This window comes from Paramormyrops kingsleyae, chromosome 12 (assembly GCF_048594095.1).
Source record: "Paramormyrops kingsleyae isolate MSU_618 chromosome 12, PKINGS_0.4, whole genome shotgun sequence".
NCBI lineage: Eukaryota > Metazoa > Chordata > Actinopteri > Osteoglossiformes > Mormyridae > Paramormyrops > Paramormyrops kingsleyae.
The window spans coordinates 21,985,471-22,012,478 of record NC_132808.1 but is presented as its reverse complement, the minus strand read 5'-3'; the positions used below and the strand labels follow the sequence as shown (position 1 = coordinate 22,012,478).

The window sequence follows — 27,008 nt, the reverse complement described above, 5'->3', positions numbered from 1 at the left end:
GCTTCATCCTGGGTATAATGTTAAGCTGCATCCAGCCCTGTAAGGAGGTCCTCTTACCTCCAGCAAAAATTTGGGGGTTGGTGGCAGGATTGGCACTGCAGTCACTGGAAAAAACTTCACACTGTTCCATTCCATTCAAACTACTGTGGTGCTGAGGTGTCACCTGCCGCACGGCTGCACTCGGGATCTCATCCCTGAAGTGGTTTATTGTGTGGTGGGTGCAGCAACGTGCTGTATCAATGTGTGCTCCTTACCCCTCGTTCTCTCCATGATCTCTGCATGCCAGTGCTCAGCAAATCTTATCTAATCATTTATAGGTTGGGAACAATCACATGTCTTCATATATAATCAGTTCTTGATGTCTTACCACTGGGCCGTAATCATTCAAAAACACAAGTAATGCAATTAGTACATTGATATTATGTACAGTACATTATAATAGAAATTTAACCATATTTCACATTCAATACATTTACTTTCCTTTTGTAGGATTTCAGACACTTTTTAAGCAGGTTTTCCTCAGTCAGGTTCTCTGCAATTCAGTAAAACTTTTGCAAATTTTATTGGTCTTATAAGAAAAATCATTACTTTATTAATTTATATATATATACAGATATATATATATATATATATATATATATATATATATATATATATATATATATATATATATATATATATAGCATTAGAAACAACCAGTAATCTTAAATAAAACATTAATTTCAAGTAGTGATAAATTGAAATTCAAATTATAGTTCTAAAAGAGCTGTTCTGAGTTAAACAGTCCATTGACAAGGAGTCTCATTGGGTGCTTTTTAGTTTAGTAACATCTCTGCACTAACATCACACACCAAAAAGATGCGGTTGGTATCCCTTTGCGAGGCAAAGACTAAAACTGCAATAGATAGCAAAATGGCAAGAACAGAACTGAATAATTATGACACTCAATTAAAAGAAAATGTCTGTGTGGAAGACAGGTAGATACATTAAACATTGCTTGTGAATGGACTTTTATTACAAAACCAATACATTGCTACAGAATTAAGCAGGCATCCCAAGACTTTCTGTGAGCACTTTATCTTTGTGTCTAGAGCAGTCAGTAGCACTGTAGAAATATTATTCCCACTCAAACTACACCCCAGAAAATGAAATCGAAATAATATTTAGTTTGTCAGATGTGAATATAAAGCAGGGGTCTCCAACTCCGGTCCTGGAGAGCTACTATCCAGTAGGTTTTCTGTCCTACTTGGCTTCTGATGAGCCACACCTGTTCCTGGTATTTACCTGAGAACAGGTGTGACTCATCAGAAGCCGGGTATGATAGAAAACCTGCTGGATGGTAGCTCTCCAGGACCGGAGTTGGAGACCCCTGATATACAGGGACAGTACCGTATACAGAGATTATGCTGCCAATCAGTGGTGTAACTGCAGGCACCTAAAGTCATGTGATGTCTTCCTCCTTGCCCCCTAACAGACTGACTTATCTGCTCATTTTCTTTCCCTCTGATATCCATTTAGTGCCTGTGTACATCCTCCCATTTAAAATTTTCAAGTAAGCATCCCATTACTAATAGAAGATGGCATGTTTAATGACATATCTGAATGATATTCTCTATTATTCACCACAGTGAAATGCAAAAATTGAGAGGTACTGTACCAATAAAAACAATGACAGCTAGTGGTCCATTTCCTACATTAGTATTTTTACAGGCTCTGCTAGTGCCCTGGGTAGTTTGTTAATTTTATAAAGCATAACTCCCTGAAAAGGAAGTCTCGGTGCCTGAGTGTGTCGCTCCCTGACTTCACACCTCCGGAAAAGGGGGTCTGAAACCAACCCCCATCTCCGTGTATTTCCAGTTTGCATGTTCTCCTCATCTTTCTTTGGGTTTCCCCTTGCGGTCCAAAGACATGCAGCTAGGTGAAAATGGTTTCCCTAAATAGCTCAAAATGCGCACTGAGACTGTCTGGCATCCAGTCCAAGGTGTGTCCTGTTCTCCTCAGGAGTGACGCCAGTTTCACACTAACCCTGTACTACATGAACATCATGGAAAAATTCACGGCAATGGCATGCGGTGTATCTAAAGAAATCTTCCGTTTATCATTAATAAACGTTTATGTTTATGCTAATATCCTCAATGCTTAAAATGTGTCGTTATCGCATAAGGTACAACGGGCACCACCTATTCAATAAGGCAAGCCGCTGGTTCGCACGCCATGCGCAATAATAAGTTTTAATTATCTATTATGGTGCTCGCGGCTGGTCGCGAGCGCTCGCAACATCCACGTCACATCTGTCGGAGGCCAAGTGACGTCATCAGTGCGCGACTACGACGCGGAATCCCACTGCGGCGGTGTGTTAAACCATCGCTGGAAGTTTGGGACGGACACGCGTTAAGTAACTGGGACCGTTACACCTGACACCGTGGTCGTGTTGTAGGAAGGCGTCTACTCGACAAAGATCAGAGAATTTACAACTAAAACCGGGAAACTGCATCTGTCAGGTAAGCAGATTGATAACAAAAAAAACTTTACCTTCTGTAACTGGTAGATCTTTATTTTATAGATGAAGTTGGGTAGTTGATTAACACAAAAGGTGATGGTACCCGAATAGTTTGGTCTGCTGATCTTAAAATTCGTTTTCGGACGAGCTATTATGGGGAGATACTGGTAGACCGCTTACTGTAAATTCGATGCTGTGGTGCTGGGCATGTCCCGAAACCAGAACAAAGAAAGGAAAGTACACGGCACTGACCTCTTGATGTAATGGAAGGATGGATGAGTGGACTTGGGTGCTGGGTCTGAATCAAAAGTCTGTTCTTACGAAGATACACAGTAAAACTAAACGTTTGCCTTCGAAAAGTCAAAGTCAGTTTCACAGATCCGTGTTTGTGTACTTGAACGTAATCTTAATCGTCGTAGGAGATTGGGAGGAAGGATACTCATATTGCATTCCCAGGAATGGCATAAATAGAGCGTTGACGTTTGAAAACGAGTTTCCTGATGGTGATAATATTAGGATTAGGCGGGGAAAACCTATTACGAACGAAATGGAATCAAGATGACAACATTTACTATGGATGCTTGTGTTGTGATACGATGTCTGTGTGTTTTGCCGTCCATTGGTGAGACGTCACCTAGTCATTTGCCACATTAAGTCATCAGCCGGAGACCATGAACACCAGTCTTATAGCACCATTAGATGGCGTCTGTTAACCTGGATTATTATTATTATTATTTTATTATTATTAAAGACGTACGTTGAGTGCAGAATTATTCACATTTCGTTCTTGCAGGCAGTGATAATTTAAAAATACTATTCCATGGTTAAATATTATCCCTGGAGCAGGCTGACCTTGCCACAATGTTAGTGAATAATACTGATTGCTTTCTTTTGCACTTCGTCTGTTTTGCACTACATGTATGTTCGTCTGTGCCATACATACTATCTGTACGCCAGAATTTCTCCCTGGGATCAATAATCTTGATAGTACTAGTTGATACACATGTCTGTTTAATAATGTATGTAAGAGAGATTTCATCATACATTGCATATGAGTGGAATAGGTCCTGTTAGGATAGAAATGATTGCTGAACCGTCAGTGGGCATTGCTTGTTTTCGTTAATTTATGGGGATCAATTTATGTGTGCTGGCCGGGACTGAAACAAACACCCCCCCTGCTTTTCAAGGGCAGTTTGCCTGCTGTCCCTGAGGTTTAACTGAATACACTGGTTTGCTCCCACAGCCCAAAAATGTGGGTCCCAACGAATTGGTGTCTATAAACCAATTGCAGACAGCTTACTCTACAAAGAGCAAGTTGAGGGAGGCATAAAGACAATTTCCGCACAGGGATCAATAAAAGTATCTATTAATAATAATAATAATATTATTATTATTATTGTTTGTGTGAGTGACTGTCCCACGATAAACGGGCATCCTGTCCTGGGTGCCCCCTCTCTTTTGCCCCCTGATTCTTGGGAGGGGCTCCAGGGCTCACCAAAATCCTATACTGAGTAAAAATGGCAGGAATTGGATGCATGGATAGAACTTTTTATTGTGAAACTGTGGTGTTTTAGAGTATTGCGACATTGGTGTGTGACATTGGCATGCTGTTTTCTTTTTGCCCAACCCAGAAAGGCATAATGCTGTTTGACATTTTTTGAATGACATAAGCAGATGTTGATATTGTATGATGTTGAACTTTTTTGCTGTGGAATGTGGCTTTGAGGCAAACTGGCCAAACATGCTTTTGGGCGTTTGTGGGAGGGGACTTAGCCGAACGGCGCCATCATAGCTGTGGTTCTGGCTTCATAGTCATGAGGTCGCCTTTTCCCCCGACACGGCCTCTCGAGGGGGGTAGCCTGTCTCCACCCCAGGGTCCTGTGACCGGCCACTCACAATGATCATGTGTTGCAGTTTCGACACGGCACCCATTCACTACCACCCCACCTACTTCCTACTGCAGAACAGATCCCCGAGCAGTTTGACACTTTTCAGTATTATCAGTGTTCCATGTGCAAACCTTTTCTGTCAGCATCTTTTCAAACCACGCGTGTCATCGCTCAGCCTTTGTCCGCCAGGGTTGGGCTGCTGTGGTCGTGGCCATGACAGACTGACGTGTCGCCACTGTAATGGGACTTCAGCCCTGATGTCCTCCGTCCGTCAGTGTGATGGTCTGCAGTAGTAACCATGGCGATGCCCGTAAGGGGGCATCACCTTACTTTCGTACAGCCCTCTGCCATGATAAATGACCATACGGTGACTCAATCCCTTTTGTGCCTGTGTTTGGCTGTGGATTAGGGGTGTGTATCTGTCCCATTCAGATGTTACAATGCACATCTAGCTGTATGGTCTACAATATAAAAATATAAACAGCTGAACGCAATGATTCAGTGCACTTTAGTCAATGTCAAGTTTATTTATGAAGCACATTAAAAACAGCCAGCGCTGACCAAAGTGCTGTGCAATCATGAAATGTGTGTGTGTGTGTGTGTGTGTGTGTGTGTGTGTGTGTGTGTGTGTGTATATATACACACACACACACACGCACACCTCGGATTGGATATTTAACTTTTCCCCCCAAAACAAGTTGCTCTGTTTTGCTCAGTAAAATCCTTCTGAGACATAACTGAAGTAGATAAGATTTTGCCATGAAAAAATAAGATTGCTGTAATAGTGATTGCATTGACTTGTGCCGGCTGTATCGATATTTGGTCAATTTCCCTTTAAATTTGAGTGGATTTGCTGGTCTTCAGTTGGTGTTCCCATAGTGTGGACACTTGCACAAGATTCAGATCAGTTTTTCATTGCGTCCATACGGTATACAACCACTCTCCTTGTATATTTTAAGACTCATATTTTCATCCAGTAATCCATCCATCCATATTCCACAACTGGTGCCCAGTCCCTTACCTGTTCATATGTATCATATACCAACGCGAAATCCGAGAGAGCAGAAGGGAATGACGTGGCCAAACCGAATCATCTAATTTTCATATTTCCTGAGTTTATTGTACCTGAATATTAGCTATGTTTTGTGTCTAATTTAAAAGTGAATAATGATTCCTGTGCTTTAAAGAGTACGCTGCCTGCATTGAGTGTTACTGGTTACTGTGGTACTGAGCGCGTTCTCCGTCATCTCAGCCCTTGCTGTCCGCGGTGCCGTTTGCCGGCTTCTCTTCGGGTCACGGCAGGACGTGGAAGCGCTGGTCTGAAGCGCAGCGAACATCCGGCTGTAATCTGAGACGCGTCCTCCTCTTGCCCGCATGCAGCGAAGAGCCTGCTTTATGATACAGCCTGGATCATGTTATCATCCTGTTAGTTAATTTCACGTAGGATGTATTTGTGGTGGCAGCATAGTGGCTTACTGAGTAGCAGTTTGGATTTTTGAATTCCACCTCAGACTGACTGATCTCTCTCTATCGCCCGTAGAGTGTGATCTTTGTGCTAATGTGTGTCCTGCGATAGATTGAATGAATGAAAATGAATTCCTATTAAATGTTCTCTGTCCGTTTCCTTGTTCTGTGGTTTGTTCCGCCAGCTTGATACAACAAGTGCTGAGGGCTGTGTTTTGTTTGTTTTGGTTTGGTTTCTGCCTGGAAACTGCACTAGAGGACAGAGACTGAATGACATGCAGCATTTGCATAAACAGTGGTTACAATACAGGTGTTTGTGTGACTTGCTGTAAAGGATTCTCACCACCACGTCACCTAAACATCAATATGTTAATCATCCCTTAAAATGGAAAAAATGTCTCAATAATCCTGTTTCATGGTACGGCAGACCCTCTATAAATTGCTGCCACGTAGGGAAATGTGTGAGGGGTGTTTTATGGGAGTCGTTTGAATTACAGATAACAAAACGGCTGCTCTATTTGTCTGAGTGTCGAGGTCCTGAGCAGTACCTACAGAGTTTGCTCTGTACGCCTCAGCCCGCCCACTGAGAGGAGTGACCGTCCCTATAGCCAATGGCAGGCTCGTAGGCAAATGAAGGGGGCGGATCCAAGCCGTCTTCACTCCCCCCCCCTGGAGGAAGCTTAGAATACCAGAGTGGGCTGGGAGGCCGTGCGCCCATTTCCACACTGGCAGGGACGGCGGACGAGAGAGAGCGAGAGAGCGAGCGAGCGAGAATCATCCAGGGGAAGGAAGGAGCAGAGCAGGCAGAACAATGCACCCAGAGCAGTTAAGCAGGAACCCCCATGTAAGTCATCTTCTCCTCCCTTTTTTCCTTCCTCCCATTCTCCTCCTTCCCCATCCCTCCCCCCAGCCGCAGGCCTAGGCTTGAGATGCTGCCCTGAGAGAAGCAGATGGGGAGGAGGGGGAGGAGGGGGGTTGGATGGAGCGCTGAATATTTAATCCGCGATGGCCAGACCTAATTTTCCTTTCCCGTCTTCCTGCATCTGTCCCCACAAAGACGTCAAGGCTTTGCTTCCCCCCCCCCACCACCCCATTCTGTCACATTTAGGTTGCTGCTTGGCATTGGGTACCTCAGCCGTCACTCGTGGTAGCGATTACCTTTAGCCTCTGTGCCGGTCACCTCCCCAGGACAGACTGCCAGGGCTAGGGGCCAGGCTTTCAGAACCTTGTTCTGAGTTGCGTTTCCATCTCCTTAGGGCATGTAGCTGTGTATACAGTGCAACGCCCTGATTCTGTGGTTCACTGAGATTGCCTCGTCCTCTTCCCATTCACGTCAGGCTTGCGAGGTCAGCATATTGGCTTTGACTGAGGTGAACGCTATTCCTACAAATCCTGTGGTTTTGTTCTGTTCGTTTAGCTGCTGTCCGCTATACAGCAATGCGCGTCCTTGGGCTATTTAGCCGAGTGCAGCGCCAGGGCCGCGTTAGCAGCGGTCCGTTACCGCCGTCGATGCCCCGACTGCCGTGACTGTCAGCTTTGAACGCGGTTACGATCTGCTTAATGCAGCCTTCGAACCTGCCACGGTGGACAGAGGCAGCGTGAGCTGCCCCCTTCGGCAAACGCCGACGGCGCCCACGTGTGGACAGTGTGTGTAGTCCGAGGTCCTCGTTTTTGGAAGCTGCCCCAGCAGAGGAGATTGTCCCCTTTTATGAAATGTGTAAAAATGTGTGTGGCGTCACCCATTTTAATTTTTTCGATACACTGTTTATGAAATAATGTACATAAAACCAGGCCACTGGGCATTTGCAGGTACCTTCGTTGTCAAGGTGGCTATATGCCGTGAGTTACTGAAGCTTCAGTGTTTGGTCTAAAGGTGACTGGAGGCAGGATTAGCCCTGGCCCGCTCTCTGTCTGCCTGGGTCTCCCACCGAACAGAGCTCTTCCTCCCAGATCAGGTTTTATGGTGTGAGGTAGAACATTTCATGAGCATTAAGGCCTTTACGGGTAAGGAGCTGACAGTATGAGGCCAGGTGCCTCTGCTCTTCAGTGGGACGTCAGAGGTGCAGTCGGTGGTTCCCTGAGTTTCCGGTTTGTGACCGGCGCTGGTATGCCGTACTACTAATAAATCGACTTCCTCGGAGGGGTGGGGTTTGTTCAGGCATCCTTATGGTATTGTAGATGTGGAGATTGAGTAGGTTGGCATGCTGGATGTGGTGAGTCACCAGAGGGGACGACCCGGGTAGCAAGATCTGTGTTTGCTGTTCACTCCTACTATCAATATTTAATTAAAAGGCTGTTTCCAAGATGCAGGCACGTCAGATGAGACCCAAGATGAACAGTCACAAGGAAAGTGTGGAGCCTCCCCTCCCCAGTTCACCCATCACTAATCCCACCTCCCCCATGTGACCTAAACACCACCCCTCCCACACACCCTCCTCCATTACGTTGTCGGTCCACTCTACGGCCCATGTGGTCCTCACGTGCGTCAGAGAGCCGCTCCAGGGAATTACATCATCTTCTTATTAACTTGTTTACTTATTTGTTTTTTTTTTTTTTTATCTGCCAAATAGAAGCCTGTAGAGACGGTAGAAATTTCAGTCCCGATACATGTGAGTACGGTAAACACGAATGCACTGCAAACAAGCAGCCACAGAGGAATGCTGGGTAATTTGCTTTTGGCCAAACATTCTCACGGGCAATAACCCCGGAGATTAAGCTGGGTTAGGAGTGCCATGTGCTTTAAGTCAGAGGCGTAGAGAAAGCTCTAAAAGTCCTGTTCCGTGTGCCGATGTTCCTGGCTTTTATTTTCTTTTCTGTTCTACTTTGTTTTTTGTGCTTTCACGCGTCAGCGCTTCTCCGTCAGGGGATCCCGTGTAAGTACTCTTCGTCTTCGTCTTCATCCGCATGAGAGGTGCTCGGCTGACGTGTGACGGACGCATGTCCTCATCTGCTAAGTTTGCTCATTCTTCACACCCAGGGCCCTCAGCTTTAAAATGTAGAATTAGAATTTAGTGATTAATTGTCATTGTTGACACACCACAGCACACAGTGCACAACAACGAAATGTGTCCTCTGCATTTAACCCATATGTGACAATGTGACATAGCAGGGGGCAGCTAATTCAGCGCCCGGGAAGCAGTGTGGGGGGGCGGTACCTTGCTCAGGGTACCTCAGTGGTGCCTTGCTGGTCGGGGATTCGAACCTGCAATCTTATGAGTGTGCTTCCCTAACCATTAAGCCACCACTGCAAAAAAAAATAATCATATTCCATTGTATAATGCAGTCCCAGAAAAAACTCAAATTATGAGAGGTCTCATAGAAATTGATATTTAACAACAGCTCGTGGGAATTTTACTTACACAAAAATGTTCTGACAGCAGAAGGAAAAATGATTGGTTCAGTCATATTATAATAATAATAATAATTGGTACTTTATTGATCCCTGTGGAAACAGATCAGACTGTAGAGGAGGTGGGTCCAAGCAACTAGAGGAGGCGGGATCAAGACATCTGATTTGTTGATCCCGCTGCCTCTAGTTGCTTGGACCCATCTCCACTACAATCTGATTGAATCCCTGTTTAAACCAATCATTTTTCTGTACAGCCCCTGCTCGCCTTTTTTTGTAACCGTAAACTCGCCAAGCTCCCGTGCCACAATGTCCGCCCGGACCGTGGCAAGCTCCGCCCCCTGACGCCTCGACCCCCGCCCCCCTCTCTCACCAGGAGCTGTACTACCGCAGCATGCAGCGCGCATGGGAGAAGGTGGGCAAGGCGGACAGCAGCGAGGAGAAATCCAGGAAGCGCCGGCTGCGCGTCTGCGTGGCCACGTGCAACCGGGCCGACTACTCAAAACTGGCGCCCATCATGTTCGGCATTAAGGCCCATCCGGAGGACTTTGAGCTGGAAGTGGTGGTGCTGGGCTCCCATCTCATTGATGATTATGGGTAAGGGCGCCCCCTGTTGTCCAATCAGAGGACGTAACAAGTATCAACATCCTAACATCCTTTCGTCTTACCTGCTGTCGACCAATGAGTGAAAGTTAATAAAACACTTGATTATATTCTGGTCGCCACACTCGTCTCCTGTACTCCCCCATGCCCATGTGAATGGTACGGTCTGAGTAACGCCCCCCCCCCCTCCCGGCAGCAATACCTTCCGCATGATCGAGCAGGACGACTTCGACATCGGCTCCAAGCTGCACACCATCGTGCGCGGCGAAGACGAGGCCGCCATGGTGGAGTCGGTGGGCCTGGCGCTGGTCAAGCTGCCCGACGTGCTCCAGCGGCTGCAGCCCGACGTGCTGCTGGTCCACGGCGACCGCTTCGACGCGCTGGCGCTGGCTACGGCGGCTGCGCTGATGAACGTGCGCATCCTGCACCTGGAGGGCGGCGAGGTGAGCGGCACCATCGACGACTCCATCCGCCACGCCATCTCCAAGCTGGCGCACTACCACGCCTGCTGCACGCGCAGCGCCGAGCGCCACCTCATCGCCATGTGCGAGGACCACTCCCGCATCCTGCTGGCGGGCTGCCCCTCCTACGACAAGCTGCTGACTGCCCATCACCGCGACGACTACAAGGACATCATCCGCAGCTGGCTTGGTGGGTATGCTGTGGGGGGGTGACCTCTGACCTTTGACCTCTTCCTGACCAGGTAATCTCTAGGCTGTGCGTGCCAGGTTCGTCCCTCCCGAGACTGATCACGTCACTCAGTGTCTTAAGCTTGTTGTTCCCAACCCCCAGTCCGCTGACTAGTACACTCTAAAAACTGCTGGGTTAAAAACAACCCAATTTGGGTTATTTTGGTAACCCAGCGCTGGGTAAAAAAGGGACTAACCCAACGCTGGGTTATTTTGACCCAACAAGTTGGGTTACACGTTTAACCCAGCATGCTGGGTTGTGATTTTTAACCCAACTACTAGTTAAAAATGACTACACTGCTGGGTTGAATGTAACCCAAAATGGGTCAGAAATTTAATCTAGAAACTTTGGTGATTAAAATTACTAAAATAAAAACAATTCTACAGCAATACATACTTCAGTAATGGAATTTTATTTATGACAAAACATGTAAAAAATGTGTCCATATGAATTTAAGACATTTTTCCCCATCTCCACCTCAGCATTAAGACAATTTCTATTAAAATGTATCAAACTGTATCACAGAAACACTGTGACTGAAGTCAGTAACAATGCATCAGAAGTCAGACAAATTAACTTTAGAAAAACACAATTTGAAATATGAAAACTTTTCATAACATTTTTCATCATGCATAAACATTAATATATCCTGAGATATACAGGAATCATCAGTAAGAATCAATTGCAATGTAATTGCAGAGTAGAGGAAAAATAAAAGTATGTAGAAGTAATAATGAAAAAGCATCTAACTGACTGAAGTCAGAAAGATTAACTTTAAAATACAAATTTGTGCATAAACATTAACATATCCTGATATATATAAATCATCAACTGAAAAAATATGTAGAAGTAATAATGAAACGGCATCAAACTGACTGAAAAAACAAACAAAAAAAAAACTTAAGAAAATACAAATTTAAGATTAGGAAAAAATAGGAAAACATTTTATAACTTTCCCATTAACAATTATGTGCAAACATCAATATATCCTGAGAATAAAGTGACTGAAGTCAAATTTACTTCCAAGAAAATATGTATTTAAAATATGAAAACATTTCAAACGTCCACTGCAGCAAGTAATGTACTTTGCTCAAATGCTGTGCCATTTATTATAGCAAAGGCTTGAAAGCAGTGGTTGTCTCCAAGCATGAAAACATAAGAAAATTCAATGGACTCTTCTGAACGAAGGTACTCAGCCATATTGGTCCCAATCTGAAAAAAGGAAAAATAAATAAAAAAGAGATGGTATAGATTCATTAAGAACTCAAAAATGTGTAAAAGTTAAATATCCTTAGAGCTACCTTCAGAACACCTAAAAAACCTTTAGGAGCATTAAAGACCATAACACACCAGTTAACCACTGACCATGGCCTTAGCACTATTCTTAGAAAATGTCCGTCGAACATGCTTAGTTTCAAGCCTCCTTTAGCCTGAGCTGAGCTCAGACATTCCCGCCTGCATCAAACCATTTACAGGATTAAAGAAATTACATGTTCGTAGTAAATTAACATCGTTTGCTGTCGAATGTACAACTAAGTCAAACGAATTGAACAAAATCTACCTTACAAGCAGAGCGGGAAATTTATGTGGATGTGCTGACAAAATCAAATTAGTTAAGTAAACTCCGCTATATCAAAACCGTATCTAACACAGTAAATCATTAATAATAAACAAAGTAGATTTAACATATACAAAAGTAATATTTAAACATTTTATGTTATCCTTTCCAAGCTCCTTCCGATGACGATGTCACGCGCGCTTTCCAGTCCACTGAGCAAGAGATCGGCCGTGAGGCGGAGCACGGCCGTCGTTTAGTCGTTAGGCAATCTCAGTTCAACTGACCGAAAGCCTAAAATTTGCGTGTATATATATTATACAGTAAAGCAAATGTTTTATTTATTATGAACATTGTTAAATACACACTGAATAACTTACGTTTCAGACAGAATTTCACTGGCTTCCCTCTAAAGACGGCGCAAAACTCCGTCAACTCTCGCTGATGTCCCTGGATGTTGACGTGACGTGCGTGCTCTTTCACGTCCGCGTTCCCAACCCAGCACTGCTGGGTTATAGATCAAGACCGATTTTCAACCCAAATTGGGTTAAATCAACCCAACTTTGTTACCCAGCAGTCTCAACCCAGCATTTGGGTTGAAAAAACAACCCAGCGTTTTTTAGAGTGTACTGGTCCGTGACCAGTATTCCACCGGCTCATCGAACACTTTGCAGAGGTGTAGGTGGATTTCCAGAAATAAACTGCAGTCTCTCCCCAGCTTACGATGGGGTTACGTTCCGATAGACCTATCGAGAGGCGAAAATACGTTAAGCCTTCTGTTCATCTGGGAAAAAAAAAATGCTAACGTTAAACTTATGAAAATCGGCAATCGATCTATTATATATTGTCACGGAAAGGGCTGCTCCAGACCTGCTGTGGTTAGGCTTAAGAACTGGGACGGTTGATGCCGCACAAACCAGTCACTCCAGTAGAGGTGTAAGCACTCCATCCCCCGATGAACCTGAGCATGTGAACATGCAGGGGTATGAGGAAGGCTGGGCACTGCCTCGTAAAACCGCGGAGCTTATCGGCGAACACCATGTTGGCGTACATAACGATTGTGAGATTACGGGATTAAAATTCTGAATGACTCTTGGGCCGGATGCGAAAAACCTGAAGAGTCCCCTTCTGTGATACACATCTTGGTGTGGGGATCTTCAGTGGCCCTCATGCCTGAGAGAAACCGGTCCGACGTGCCAGACTGGTTTGGGGGTCTATTTCATTAAAACAGGAAGGGTTGAAAGACTTGGCTAAGCATCTAAAAAGTGTATTTTCCCTTCTCCCATCTGTCATGCAACGGGGAAGTTAGCTGGAAATGCCAAGGGTTCACTCTTGCGGTAAATATCTTGTACAGGATAGCTGACAGAGGGAGGGCAGTCCGATTTCGGCAACGACGTTGATGTGTGGCCCGTGTCCTTGGCAGGGGAGGACGTGAAGGAGCTGGACTACATCGTGGCCCTGCAGCATCCCGTCACCACGGACATCAAGAACTCCATCAAGATCTACGAGCTGATGCTGGACGCCCTCATCTCCTTCAATAAGCCGACGCTCATCCTGTTCCCCAACATCGATGCAGGTTAGGGCTGGGACATGCTGGCTGGGAACGGTGACAACAGTATGAGCCTTCGAGGGCAGAACCGTACGCGTTTTTTTTTATCGAGATACGGCCTTCATCCAACCCCCAGGATCCAATTGGATATGGAAATTAAGGGTGCATTCCAGAAGTTTCCACAAGATGAGAGCCATAAAGATCTCGTCTGTAGCTTCCTCAAACTGTAGATTGTGCAATTTTTAATTTTTAACAGACGTTCTTGTCCAAAGTTTCATACAATCGAGACTGAAAAGGCACCAGCGTAAACCTGTCAAGGAGCCAATATATGTGCAATGAGTGAGGGCAGTAACAAGTGCAAGATAGTTATGGCCAAGGGTGTCGATGTGTTTTCAGTACTGGGGGGACAGGAACAGATCCATTAAGTGAGTCAAATCCATCCTCTATGACCTCCTATACCTATGTATAGGTACCTGCCTGTTTCAGTATTGACTGTTTACATTTCTTTATGCATATGCAACTGAAATCGTTGGCTGTTTTTTTTTTCCCCCTCAGTCAGTAGACGAGAACTAATTTCTCCCAACAAATTTATTTATCTTTTCAAACGTTTTCAAAAAGTTATTTATCTTTTCAACATTTTCCAGTCCTGGAAAATGTTGGGTGGGACACAAACCACCGTTTTGAAATATTGAGTGGAAAGTGTCCCACCTGCACCCCCCCCCACTCTGAGTAACTCCTGTTCCCAGGAGCTATAAAAATCGACGCAGAACCTCATATCAGAAAAGCTAGGAGGGACTAAGTCTCAGAGTACCCAGAGGTGCCGTGGGAAAATCTGGAAGAGACGGGTCTTCAGAGTTGTGAGGACCTAATGGGTAAAACGTGTGTGTAAAATATATAAACCACGGTATGAGCAACATTTAGGAAGCGTCAGAGGGGTGTTCATCACGACACCCTGTCTACGCCCCCCGCAGGCAGTAAGGAGATGGTGCGCGTGATGAGAAAGAAAGGCATCGAGCGGCACCCCAACTTCCGGGCCGTCAAGCATGTGCCCTTCGAGCAGTTCATCCAGCTGGTGTCGCATGCCGGCTGCATGATCGGCAACAGCAGCTGCGGGGTCCGTGAGGCCGGCGCCTTCGGGACGCCCGTCATCAACCTGGGCACGCGGCAGACGGGCCGAGAGACCGGTAGGCACCGGGCGGTTGGCATCGCCAAGCACGGCCCCCTACCCACTTCTTGTGAATTACTCTTTGGTTCCTTTACGGTTAAACCTGTCAATGATTGCTGAAATGCGGTGGAATTTGAACCCTCATCTGTCCCATTGCCAAATAAGAATAATATATGAATTTATTCAAACTATTAAAGCCAAATGAAGTCATTTAACTGGATCGTTTTCTACCAGGGGAGAATGTTCTACACGTGCGAGATGCAGACACCCAGAATAAGATCTACCATGCACTGGAGCTGCAGTTTGGAAAACGCTACCCATGGTAGGGATTACGGAACGCGGAGGAACCGGCTGACCTCTAGAAGCAGGATGTTGGCTCTGTTTGCAGGGTTTACAATAACCACAATCTTTAGTTTGTTTTGGATATTTAGATAATGGTGGTATAGTATCCTCGGATACACATTCTTACCATAAACTTCAGACAGTATTATAGGTTGTTATAGAGTGATATGTGGGAATTTTAGCTGGCCAGATGACGCACAGGAATATTATGGCTATTGTGTGTGTTTGGGGTAGCGATGGGAGCCACAGTGAATCTTTCACACGTTAACTTGTGTGACTGTAATGCCTAATGTTCTCCTTGTGGGAAAACTCAGCTCCAAGATCTATGGAGATGGCAACGCAGTGCCCCGCATCCTGAAGTTCCTGCAGACCATTGACCTTGACGAGCCGCTGCAGAAGACCTTCTGCTTCCCAGTGGTGAAGGACTGCAACTCGCAGGACATCGACCACATCTTGGAGACCCAGAGCGCGCTGGCCGTGGACCTGGGGGGCACCAACCTACGGGTGGCAGTGGTCAGCATGAAGGCAAGGCCCCGCCCCTCGGTGCTGGTGAAACCTGTACTCCTCCCCCCAGTTAGGAGCTGGCAGCTTTCATCTGTGACAAGGGAGTGTGATTGTACCTGTGCTGGTGATGTCAGATCTTAATCAGTTTAAATAAACTTCACGGCAGGGGAAGATTGTGAAGAAATACATCCAGCCAAACCCAAGCACATATGAAGACAGGATCCAGCTGATCCTGAAGATGTGCAGCGACGCAGCCGTCGACGCCGCCGTCAGCCTGAACTGCAGGGTCTTCGGAGTGGGTACGTGCCCATCCGCCTGCAGTCGAATCCCCAGGGATGAAAGTAAAAGGATGCATTGGCGCTTTTTTGCGAGCTGTGAATTGCAGGTTGACAGTTGAAGGTGTAAATCTTGGATTAGCATGTAGCTTGAAATGCAGTAAGAACGGTTTTTATAGCCAAAGTGGCTGCATTGTTGCTGCATAGAGAGAAAATCAAGCAAGTCGTTGCATTGGTGCAGTCCTCTGATTTTCGTTCCCCCCCCCAGGTGTGTCAACCGGCGGCCGGGTGAATCCCCACGATGGGGTCATCCTCCACTCGACCAAGCTGATCCAGGAGTGGAGCTCCGTGGACATCCGCACCCCCATCTCCGACACGCTGCACCTGCCCGTGTGGGTGGACAACGACGGCAACTGCGCCGCCCTCGCCGAGAAGAAGTTCGGCCAGGGGAGGGGAGTGGAGAACTTCGTCACCGTCATCACCGGCACGGGTGTGTACTCTCGCCGTCCCCCTCGCCGGTGCGTGCACCCGACTACGCCCCTGACCCGCACGTTTCCCATCAGGCATCGGCGGTGGCATCATCCAGCAGGGCGAGCTGGTCCACGGCAGCACCTACTGCGCGGCGGAACTGGGCCACATCATGGTGTCCCTGGACGGACCGGAATGCTCATGCGGCAGCCGCGGCTGCATCGAGGCCTTTGCGTCGGGGTCCGCCCTGCAGCGGGAGGCCAAGAGACTCCACGACGGTCAGTATCGCCGCGTCACCAGAGACACGCACACACAGGCAAATCAAATCCATGTGAAGCTCTATTTGCAAACGTGCTGGAATGTCTCAGTCACAAACCAATCCCTGGAAGACTAAACACTGACAAGAACCTTGAGTTTCCAACCAGCCATTATACTTCGCTTGAGGAATCTTGGGTTATGTTATCCAGAAAGGACTCTGGACGGAACTTTGGAGAAATGTGCCGGGCATGTATTTCAGTACCAGTGCAATACCCAGTTATATAAAAGGGTATAATTGTAGGTTGCTGTGGAGAAAAGTAGCAAAACAGCAACAAAATACGTAATAAACACGATAGCTCTAGGGTATTTTATAGTGGCTGTGAATGCAAATAGAACCCTCCAAAGGACAAACCATAAATCTCTTTCAACAGCCAACAGAAGAACCCATAGTGAGACTCGCGATTAGGCAGTTTAGAATGGTTGTGTTCCAGACTGTCACGTTCTGAAGGACAAGTGAGAGTACACTCTATGTCCAAGCCATGAGAAAGGTTGATGTGTGAGACCCCCTTCCTCCCCACAGAGGATGATCTGCTCATGGAGGGCATGTCCCTGAAGAACGAGGAGCCCGTCAGCGCCATCCACCTCGTGGAAGCCTCCCACCGCGGCAATGGCAAGGCTGAGGCCATCCTCAGGACAGGTGGGCAAACTCGCGGTTTGTGGAGCGGTGCTCTCCCAGCATTCCCTCTTCCCTCATTAAAAATCACATGACGCTTCCTGCTCTGTTTATTTGCAGTAGTGTTCATGTCTTCCCAATCCTTCATCTCTGCCCCCACAGCTGGCACAGCGCTGGGCGTGGGCATCATTAACATCCTGCACACCGTGAACCCCTCGTTAGTGGTTCTCTCCGGCGTCCTGGCGAACTTCTACGAGAACCCCGTGAAGAACATCATCCAGCAGCGTGCCCTTAGCTCCGCCCACAGCATCCGCGTGGTGACCTCTGACCTCGAGGAACCTGCCCTACTGGGTGCAGCCAGCATGGTCCTGGATTACACCACCAGGAGGACATATTAGACAGACTGGCTGCTCTAGTATCTATGGCCTTAACTGGAAACCACAGGCCCTATTGGGCTAGGTACTTGGAGTTTCACATAAGTTCTGGACCTAACTATTAAAAGTGTGCTTGTACAGTGAGTATTGGATGAAGAGACCAGTAGAACTGGTGAAAATTCCCACATTCTTACGGAAGTGAAGTATTAGTTTTATTTTGAGAACTTATCTTTTACTGTTATTTGTCTGTCCGTTATATGAAGTCCAAAACACTTATCTCGTGTTTGTTTCGGAACACACTGATGAACCTCACATTTTGTCAGGACAGTCAGTAGACTTGGCACACCAACAGGTGATGAAGTATGTCAATGTGTAATGAAGGTGTTTAGCTGATTGGTTGGGGAGATGTGGGGGGCGTGTCTTACAGGGACCTTTATCTGTAGAGTTCCGCCATTGGCCAGCAGCCGGTAAATGTTAATCAGTCAGAATCGGTCATTATTACTGGAGGAAGCTTGTGTATTCTCAATGTATTTGACCTAAATATTTTTTGGAATGGTCCTATGAATACATGTTAACAAAGTGACTTTTTTTACGAAAAAAATTAGGAATAACATTGATGTTTTGACCCGAAAGTAACAATTTTATTTTATACATTATCTAAGTGGGGGGACTTGTACAATCAAACCTTTAACTGAAGCTTGCAAAGACATTTGAAATGAAATAAGAATGTATTTTTTAAGTGGCAGTCTTTGCCATCCACCAAGTAAGCTATATGTTAAAAACAATAACGATCACACTTGACTGAAGGCCATATTTTTTATAATTTTTAAATACTCATAACAATGATGCATTCATAAAGCATTATAAATATGGCTATAAATATTTATCAAAAGGCGTAATGCATTATAGCCATATGCATTATGAATGCACTATAATGCACTATAATGCACTATAGATCAAAGTAACCAACCAGGCAAACAAAACGTATGGAATAAACTTGCCCTATACTTATACATAAATACCCTGTAGGGGTTGTACAGTCGTCACAGAGCAGTGGTTCTCAATCTGTGGGTTGTGACTCCTTTTATCATGCAGTTGGTGAAAGTTTCACTTTGAAAGGGGCTTGTGGTACTTTTTTTTTTTTTTTTGGGGGGGGGGGGGTCCACTGATCCACTGAAGTATGGTACAGATTGAAGAGCAGTAATGAATGAATGCAGTAACAGGCACAGGCCGGTCACTGGCCCCAATACTAGGCTGACACCAGTAAGGTTTCATGTAGCAAGCCAGTGGACTGGGCCAGGTAACCTTAAACATACCATAATGCGAGGTTAAGTTCCCACGACGGTGGATGTGATATTAGAGCTTTATCGAACTGTTACCTGACATTATTGCCAAAGTTCTTTATAGGTGGCATTTCGGCAATCCGAGTTACGACAATTTTAATGTTTTAGGATATAAATGTTTAGATTATAAGTGTCACGTAAAGTGCTGCAGGCGAACGGGGAAGAAGGCAAGCCAAGCCAGGAAGTCCACAAAACGGGGTTTTAATCTGAGGACAGGACCGGGGGAAGTACATCAAACGTTAATGACAAGTCTGGGGAAGACTGACTCAGACGAGGACTAAATACACAGGACAGGTTGGAATTAAGTAGACATAGGTGGGAACAATCAGGAGTCGACATGAGGTAATGAGGGGGCGTGGCACACACGAGGATCGTTCGGAGCTGATCGTGACAATAAGTAGTCTGTTGAACTCTGATTTCTACATTCCACAGACAGGTTATGCTCTTAATATAAGGGCTACTGGTGTAATACTTGAATTTTAACAAGTGTTCTCCTCTCACCTTCATCTTTTTAAAGAAAACGGTCACAAATGCAACGAATTAGTATAATAAAATATTTTGATTTTAACCCCATTTGATATGCGCCCTTACCTTCATTTAGAGAGGAGACCAACCTTTGGGGTTTTTTCCATTTTCTTTCATTTTAGCCGCGATTAGACGAATCTCTTCTAGACGCTGCACTGACCAGGGGAGTCGCGTAAAGCAGTTGGTCAGCACATAGGATCATTTATGTAATACTTAAAGATGGAAGTCAGCGTAGTGCTGGTGAAGTTAGCTTAATTGTTTATGTCCACCTGTTAGTGACTTGCTGAAGGCGTGTAATATAAAATACAGGCCCTCCCCTGGTTACGATGGGGGTACGTTCCGATAAAACTATAAGGTGAAAATATCGTGAGGCAAAAATGCATTTTATTACAGTACACCTAACCTAACGAACATCATAGCCTAAACATGCTTAGAACACTTTACATTACCCTAGAGTTGGGCAGAATCGTCAACACAAAGCCTATTTTATAATAGTGTTCTCATGTAACTGAATAATCATACCCATTATAAATATGAAATATTGTAACACTGGCCACCGTAACCCAAGAAGCGTCTGTACATGTAACATAAAACACTACTGCAGTTTAAGCAGCCATTGCCATCTGTGAAACAGGCTTTAGCATATGGAATATGTAGTACAATCTTACATCCATTTTGTAGTGAAACAACACACAATGAGGATTTCGTTCCAGTTTTATTGACATTAAGACTAATGATAAGACACCATCAAACACACTGATACCTGTGTAACAGTTAAAAACCATATTTCCATTGTCCACGTGTGGATGTATATTTATTTATATATATATATATATACTCTATATATTGTACATACAAACATTCACAGTACATCGCGGGACAGGTATACAAGTACAATTCTCTTTATTCCTGGAAAACTGAGGGTGACATGGTAGGGGGACGAGGTGGGGGGGGTTTGGTCCTAAGAGGGGCACAGCCGATTGGGGGGTGGGCTTCCCTCGAGCGTGTCTGAGCGCAGATCAGTCCATGTAGTCATGGCGACACCCCGGCAATGTCGGTGATGTAGTGCATTTTCCTCGGAGTGGGTGCGGTCACTTGGAGCTGCATAGCCACCACTGGCCAGGGGGAGAGATCAGTGGACCAGCGGCACCTCCTTGAGGGAGATGAGCACGGAGCGCATGCGAGACACATCCTTGGACTGCTTGCTGGACTTGGGGCTGAAGTCGCAGAGGCGCGCCACGCGCTGCCACTCCGTCCCCGGGTCCATGTTGTCGTCGCCGATTTCGGCAGCCGCTGTGGCCTCCTCAGTCGCCCTGAGGTAGGTGGGAGGGGGGACAGAAGACCGGGGTCAGGTGGAGCAGAGGACGGCGTCCCCCAAGACTCGCCACTAGCACTTTCCGTGGTGACTAATGTCCATCTCACAGTGTATAATGCCACTTTATTTTTGCAGTTTTCTGCAAACCTGTAAGCTTAAAATGAGCCTGTGCGTTTGTTTCCCCAAGTTAAAACGGGGATTTGAAAGCTCATTTTTATGTCTGAGGGTTTGTGGGCAGGGTCAGGGCAGAGGCTTGAGAGATGCTCACGCTTGTGGGAGTTTTACTTACTCAAAAATGTTCTGAGGGCAGAAGGAAAAATGACTGGTTCAGAGGTATAATCAATCAGATTTTAGAGGAGGTAAGTCCAAGCAACTAGGAGGCGGGACTAAAACATCTGATTGGTTATCCCCCTAATTTTTCCGTCTGCCCTCAGAACATCTTTTTGTATAAATAAAGCTCCCATGAGCGACGATTGTATGATCATAAATAATAATTCACAGAACAATAAGAACACAGCATTCTGGTCACATCAACACATGATAGATCAGGATTATTTCGTACAGATCATCCCTATCCTTGAGTTTCTTGCAGTAACCTGCTGATTAATGGGGGGGGGGGGAGCAGGGTGGGAGGGGCTGGAATGACATAAGGGGGAAATGTGACAGTTTTGGTGTTGCTTATTAAAGCAATCGCCATGTTGATGAGCAGAAGTTACCTGTTAATAGTCGCCTTCCTGCTCACCCGAGCTCCTCTAGTTTAATCTTCCCTTTATGTTTCCAGCACTGGATTTCCAGCACTGGATTTCCAGCACTGGATTTCCCCTACTTCAGTAAATGAGCCAAAGGCTACTCGCTTTTATTGAGGGTGTGACTCTGTGAGCACCATAGGTGGCTTTGAGGTTCCCTTCACGCTCAAATGGAAGACAAACACCCAAATATGGAGGGCCTGGATTTAAGCCACGTCCGGGAGCATTAATGCACCGTACGGGATGACCCTCCCAGGGAATACCATGCGTGCGAGTCGAAGGACCAGCCCCACCCATCCTGAAGGACAAGGACTGCCACATGCTTAGCATTCCAAGGAGGAGTTTGTGGTATTTGGAGGGGGGGGGGGGCGATGCTCAACACCAGTGGACAGAGCATATGGCAATGACACAGGAAGAGTACCGATGCGCTCACAAGACGGGGGGGGGGGGGTGCAGGGGGGGCTAACAACACACGACCACGAGGGGCTTTAATCTCACAGAGAATGGAAACACTTCATCTCCTTGGTCTCTTGTTACTTAACTGGTCTAGGCGGTAGCAAGGATGGTTAATGTGTGTGCTTGAAAGGTGCGTAGGAAAAGAAAAGGGGACAACAGGTCAGAGGTCAGCTACAGAGAAACAAAAAGAAATGATCTATGGAGATGAACTGAACCAGCTAGATCACACTGCGTGCACGAGTGCTAACGGCTAACGCTGGCACAAGCTGCTTCCTGCATGGAAAGCTGCCCCACTCCACGGTACCTACATCCAGACAGAAGGCTGTTCTCCGTGTTCAGAGCCACTCTGACACAAGTTTACTGTCTACAGTATCATCTGTTTCCATACAAATGGTCCTTCATGTACGTGGAAAATCTATCCAATCACAAGCATTTCGTCCTATGTCACTAACTCGACATGACAATGGTTGCTAAGCGTCGGACAGGCGGTATTTTTGTCTCTTCTAGACAAAGATACCCCTACAAAAGCAGTATTTTCCTGCTCACAGAGGACGTCTATTGTGTCCAGTTGACGAATGATCTCTTCATTAAAATGTACCATTATGTTCGGTTTTAAACCAAGATTTTAAATACTTCCAGCTTCAACGCTAAATATTTAATTTCAAGTTTAAAATTAGTCAAGGCCACAAAAGATTCTTAGAAAGTTATTTCCAAAATTTTACTGCTTCATCCCTAATGGCTAGTCTAAATTTATCTAGACCAATTCTGCCTTACCTCAGATTTGAATATACTTTTCTATTTTAAATTTACTTTGTGACTTATTTACTATGATTAACTTGGTGCTTTGTAACAATAGCGCAAACAGTATGAGCAATGTATATGAAAAAAAAATATCAGATCACGAGTTTACACAACTAATGACGTTTCGACAGGCAAACCACCTATATATCTGAACCCAAATGCACTCTCTGTTACGGAATGTTATTCTCTCTCCTTAGTTAATGCAGTTTGAGGGTTGGAGTCTTTTTAAACCATAAGTTTTCAGATATATCAAGACTTGAACAAATCCTCTATATCAGTAATGAAACTCAAAATTTCACAACCGCAGTGTTACAAGATACTAGAGGTTAATCACTGGGTCTGAACTTCAGCAATAATTCAGCAAAATGTCCCCAAGTCCTATTATAATAAATCTTGCGGAGAGTCTCTCCTTTGCAATTGTATCTGCTGGGTAAGATTAAAGTACAAACATATCAGCTTAATAGCATGTCACTCATAAATTATCTCCACAAATGCAGGCCGTCTGAATTTTCTCTGACAGGCATGAGTATGCAGGTTACGCTCCACAAGGCAGATTATCTGACAAACAGGAAAGGTGCTCGTATTGAGGTGTGTAGAGACAGGATGTGAGGAGGTTGGATGCCAGTTTGAGGGACATACACATAGCCAATCAGCTCAGAGAGAGGCTGTTTGTAGAATTCTTCGTCCAGCACCCTGGACAGAGGTGTCCCACAAGGAAGCAGTAAGTAGGGGGAGGGAGAGAGAGAAAGCGAGTGATGAAAAAAGGAGAGGAAAAACACAGACACTTACACAGTGTAGAAGCATAGAGATAGTCATCTGGGGCAAAGTCACAATTCAGTGGATGCAGCCCTATTCAGACTTAGTCTACTAACACAACAACTTTAATGTAAAAGCCATAGATTAAAAAAAAAAAGCTTCTATTGACTCCCGTGTCAAACGGCAGGATATATTACATAATTTGTGTGTTACAAGCACATACAAGACAGGGATTTATAAAATATTTGCCAATGGGTGAATTGCCTAGATAGAAAGTCTGCAATAGTAGTGATGTTTTTTTTTTGTGTTATTTAAACAATGTCCCGCTCTATATCAGGGATTAATGATAACTGGGCAGCTTAGACTAAGCCGGGTTTGGATGTTTTCCACTGGAGTTTTCCCAAAGCCGGAGGCGAACAAGAGGCACTTCCTCACCTGTTGTTGACTTTAGTGTTCTCCAGCTGCTCGTCCTGTCTGCAGTACCACTCCTCCAGGTCAACCTTGGCCCTGTCCTTCCACTCAGCCTCCTGCGTGCGCGACGTGACGTCTGGGCAGAGCGACAGGGTGGGGGGCGGCGGAGGTCACATCTACCGTCTGCTGCTTGCCATTGGCCAGCTGCTTAACTGCATCTAAATCACGTCCCACTGCATAAATACTGAGTCACCACCTCTCGGCCTCAGCTATGGGTCCCCATACACCATATTTCCACTTACCAGACCTCCTGCACTGTGACACCCCATGCCTCCCCCATCCAGAATGCCCCTACAACGCTCGCTCACCCAGTGCCTCCAGCCTCTCCCGCTGCTCCTCCCTCCACCTGCGCAGGCTCTCCGGCTCCCCCTGCAGGCGGTCTGCCTGCGCCACCGCAGCATAGGAGTCCGAAGGGCCGTTACTCACCTGAGAGGGAGGTAGACACAGTGAGTGTTCACCGTGGTATGGGCTCCGCTTAGCACGAGCATGCGGGCTGAGGCAGAGCTAATCTCGCTAATGATAACCAAGTTATTAATAAAGTTCCGTAAATTTAAATAAGATGTGAAAAAATCGAAAATAAAATACAACTATACGCAAACTATAAATATTGTTCTGGAACTAACTGATATTAAATAAAAACAAGCATCAAATAGATTTTGTTACTGTTTTTAAATACTATTTAGCTAAAGTAATGGTTTATTTATGTTTAATTGCCATTGATAATACCTGGATCATGTATTGCCCATTTTGGGGACATGAGCAGATAATGTGCACTGTGTATTTATGTAGGATTATCTAAAAATCCGACACACAAAATAGCTCTACAACCATCAGTTTACCCATATAAATAAGACTACTAAAACTTAAACTAATATATATATATATATATAAACTAAATAGAAATAAATCTTAAAATAAAATGAATAAAACCACACTAAAAGCTAACTAAAACTAAACTGGATTTCAAATGAAAATAATATAAAAACTACATTTTAAAATCAAAACTAAAATTAAACTGCTGTGGTGCGTGACGGGCACCTACCCCTTGAAAATCTCCATTCACAGCCTCATCAGCTCCGTCTAAAAATACAGTAAAATACACGTGATCATTTTTTGTTTATTAACTAACAATCTCCATTACAACACATCAACCGCATATTGCAATCACTGTAAAACGTACAGAATCATATAAAATCTCAACTCTGTAGGAATAGCCTTTGAATCCAGCCCCCGTTATACATTAGGTTTTGAAAGCCTGTATACATAAAATCAATCAATATGGAAATTTGTGAGATTGCTAAAAAGAAAAAAAAAATCCGTCCACAAAACACGCGACCCTTGTAGCGTCCAGACTGAAAATCAGCACAAGATTAAATGCAAATTTCTGGAAGGAGGCTGTAATGTGCAGCTGACTCCATATAAGAGCAGCCTGCGGGGACCCCCCCCCCCCCGGCACCAGCCCGAGCTGCGGATGCCGCACCGTTATCTCTCCCCCGCAGATGCGCCTCCTGACACGTGCCATCGTCGCCCCGGCGCGCGGGCAATCAAGCCGCCGCTGCACGAGGCCTCCGAGCGCGCGGACGGATTCATTAGGAGTTGCAAGCTGCCGTCGTATTTATGTGTAATGAATCTGCGCCGTGGTGTGCTTGACTGTGCCAGCTTACAGAAAACAATGCGACGGGTGTGCGTCTGCGCGTGAGGACACACACACACACACACACACACGCACGATCAGACGCAAAATTAGGCATCCCTTAATGTGTAAGCATGCACTAAACAAAATTAGACAATTTCATTGTTGTTTTAAATTCATTTTCGATGCAATACATTTAGTGTTATTATTTTGTGTTTGCTTAGAAGCCCATCTCACGAACGGTTAGCAGAATAAACAGAAGCTTCGCATTCCTATGGATTCCCCTTAACCCCCGATTCCCCCGGAGGGGGGTCTCCGGCCACCATGACAGCAGTCCTGTTAATCGCCGATTCTGCCCCGTCGTCTTGTTTGCTTTGCAATATTTATATATTTACCCTGCAGCCACTGCTTTTATCATCTAGTCATCAAACCATACGCAGTTTTTATTTCGACCGTTAACGACATTCATTCGCCACTTGGTTGTTGGATCGCAGATTTCTGTTGCTATACCTCGATCACCTGGAGCATTCTTACCGAAGGAGGACTGGACCTGTCCCCCGTTGGAAATGCTGTACCCTTCATCGTTCTCGATCCCGGCGATCTCGTTTTCTTGCTGTGCCAGGAAGGCGGCGGCTGGATCTTCCTCTGACCCAAACCCATTCCCTGAAGCGGGTGCACTGTAGTTATCCATGTCTCCCCTAAATATCTCTTTTTCTAAAGGGGAGCTGGTCAAATACAACTAAACGACGCCCGTTTAGGGATGAAGATTGGTTACGTCAGACGTCGAGTATAGGGAAGGGAGCCAACGCCGCTGTATAACGCTGAAAATTGCTCATAGCCAATGAGACACCTCTAAATTTGATGGACGGCATTTTCAACCAATTGCATGCTCCCAGCGGCAATTTCTTCAGATGGCCAATCAGCTATGGATAAATTTGATGGATCATCTTTTCACCAATGAAATGCTTCTGTCATTAAAACCGAAAGCAACACAACCAACGAAATGATTGAACTTTCAAGTCATCTGATCTAAACGCTCCAGGGTTAATTCTGATATTTTGCTGTCAGTTCGGGCTTAAACGGGTATTTAATCTCTCTGATCTATAGATTCCGGGAAACAGAGTGGTAACATGAAATTGTAATATGGTGATACAAGCCAGTGTTTCCCGGAATGCCTTGTCCGCTCTGAATGTACCAAATATAACAGACGTACAAGTTATAATATTGCATCCTGTACTTGATATTTATAGATAAGGATGTTTATGTAAATACGACAGCTAGGTTAAAAAATCTGTAAAAATATTGGA

The 27,008-nt window shown here is 45.4% G+C and overlaps 2 protein-coding genes across 8 annotated transcripts; one reads left to right on the top strand and one right to left on the bottom strand.

Moving 5' to 3' along the window:
* The first annotated feature begins 2,288 nt into the window (after positions 1–2,288).
* On the top strand, positions 2,289–18,449 carry gne (glucosamine (UDP-N-acetyl)-2-epimerase/N-acetylmannosamine kinase). Of its 4 annotated transcripts, none has more exons than XM_023795870.2 (13): positions 2,289–2,501; positions 8,703–8,726; positions 9,576–9,796; positions 9,999–10,453; positions 13,471–13,623; positions 14,568–14,780; positions 14,996–15,083; positions 15,418–15,628; positions 15,774–15,906; positions 16,151–16,372; positions 16,446–16,628; positions 17,189–17,305; positions 17,444–18,449. In XM_023795870.2, the coding sequence occupies exons 3-13, from the start codon at positions 9,594–9,596 to the stop codon at positions 17,677–17,679; spliced, it is 2,214 nt and encodes a 737-aa protein (XP_023651638.1). In that variant the 5' UTR covers positions 2,289–2,501; positions 8,703–8,726; positions 9,576–9,593; the 3' UTR covers positions 17,680–18,449. The 4 variants fall into 4 exon arrangements, with proteins under 4 accessions (XP_023651638.1, XP_023651637.1, XP_023651635.1 ...); XM_023795867.2 differs by lacking the exon at positions 2,289–2,501 and adding an exon at positions 5,146–6,697; XM_023795869.2 differs by lacking the exon at positions 8,703–8,726.
* Positions 18,450–20,219: 1,770 nt separating this feature from the next.
* Positions 20,220–26,518, bottom strand: LOC111835494 (clathrin light chain A). Of its 4 annotated transcripts, none has more exons than XM_023795871.2 (7): positions 26,212–26,518; positions 25,111–25,148; positions 24,377–24,494; positions 24,033–24,144; positions 23,481–23,534; positions 22,127–22,162; positions 20,220–20,836 (listed from the first exon to the last, which is right to left on the bottom strand). In XM_023795871.2, exons 1-7 carry the CDS (start codon positions 26,390–26,392, stop codon positions 20,656–20,658), a joined length of 720 nt encoding a protein of 239 aa, XP_023651639.1. In that variant the 5' UTR covers positions 26,393–26,518; the 3' UTR covers positions 20,220–20,655. The 4 variants fall into 4 exon arrangements, with proteins under 4 accessions (XP_023651639.1, XP_023651640.1, XP_023651641.1 ...); XM_023795872.2 differs by having other exon boundaries at positions 26,236–26,515; XM_023795873.2 differs by lacking the exon at positions 22,127–22,162.
* Between the last annotated feature and the right edge of the window lie 490 nt (positions 26,519–27,008).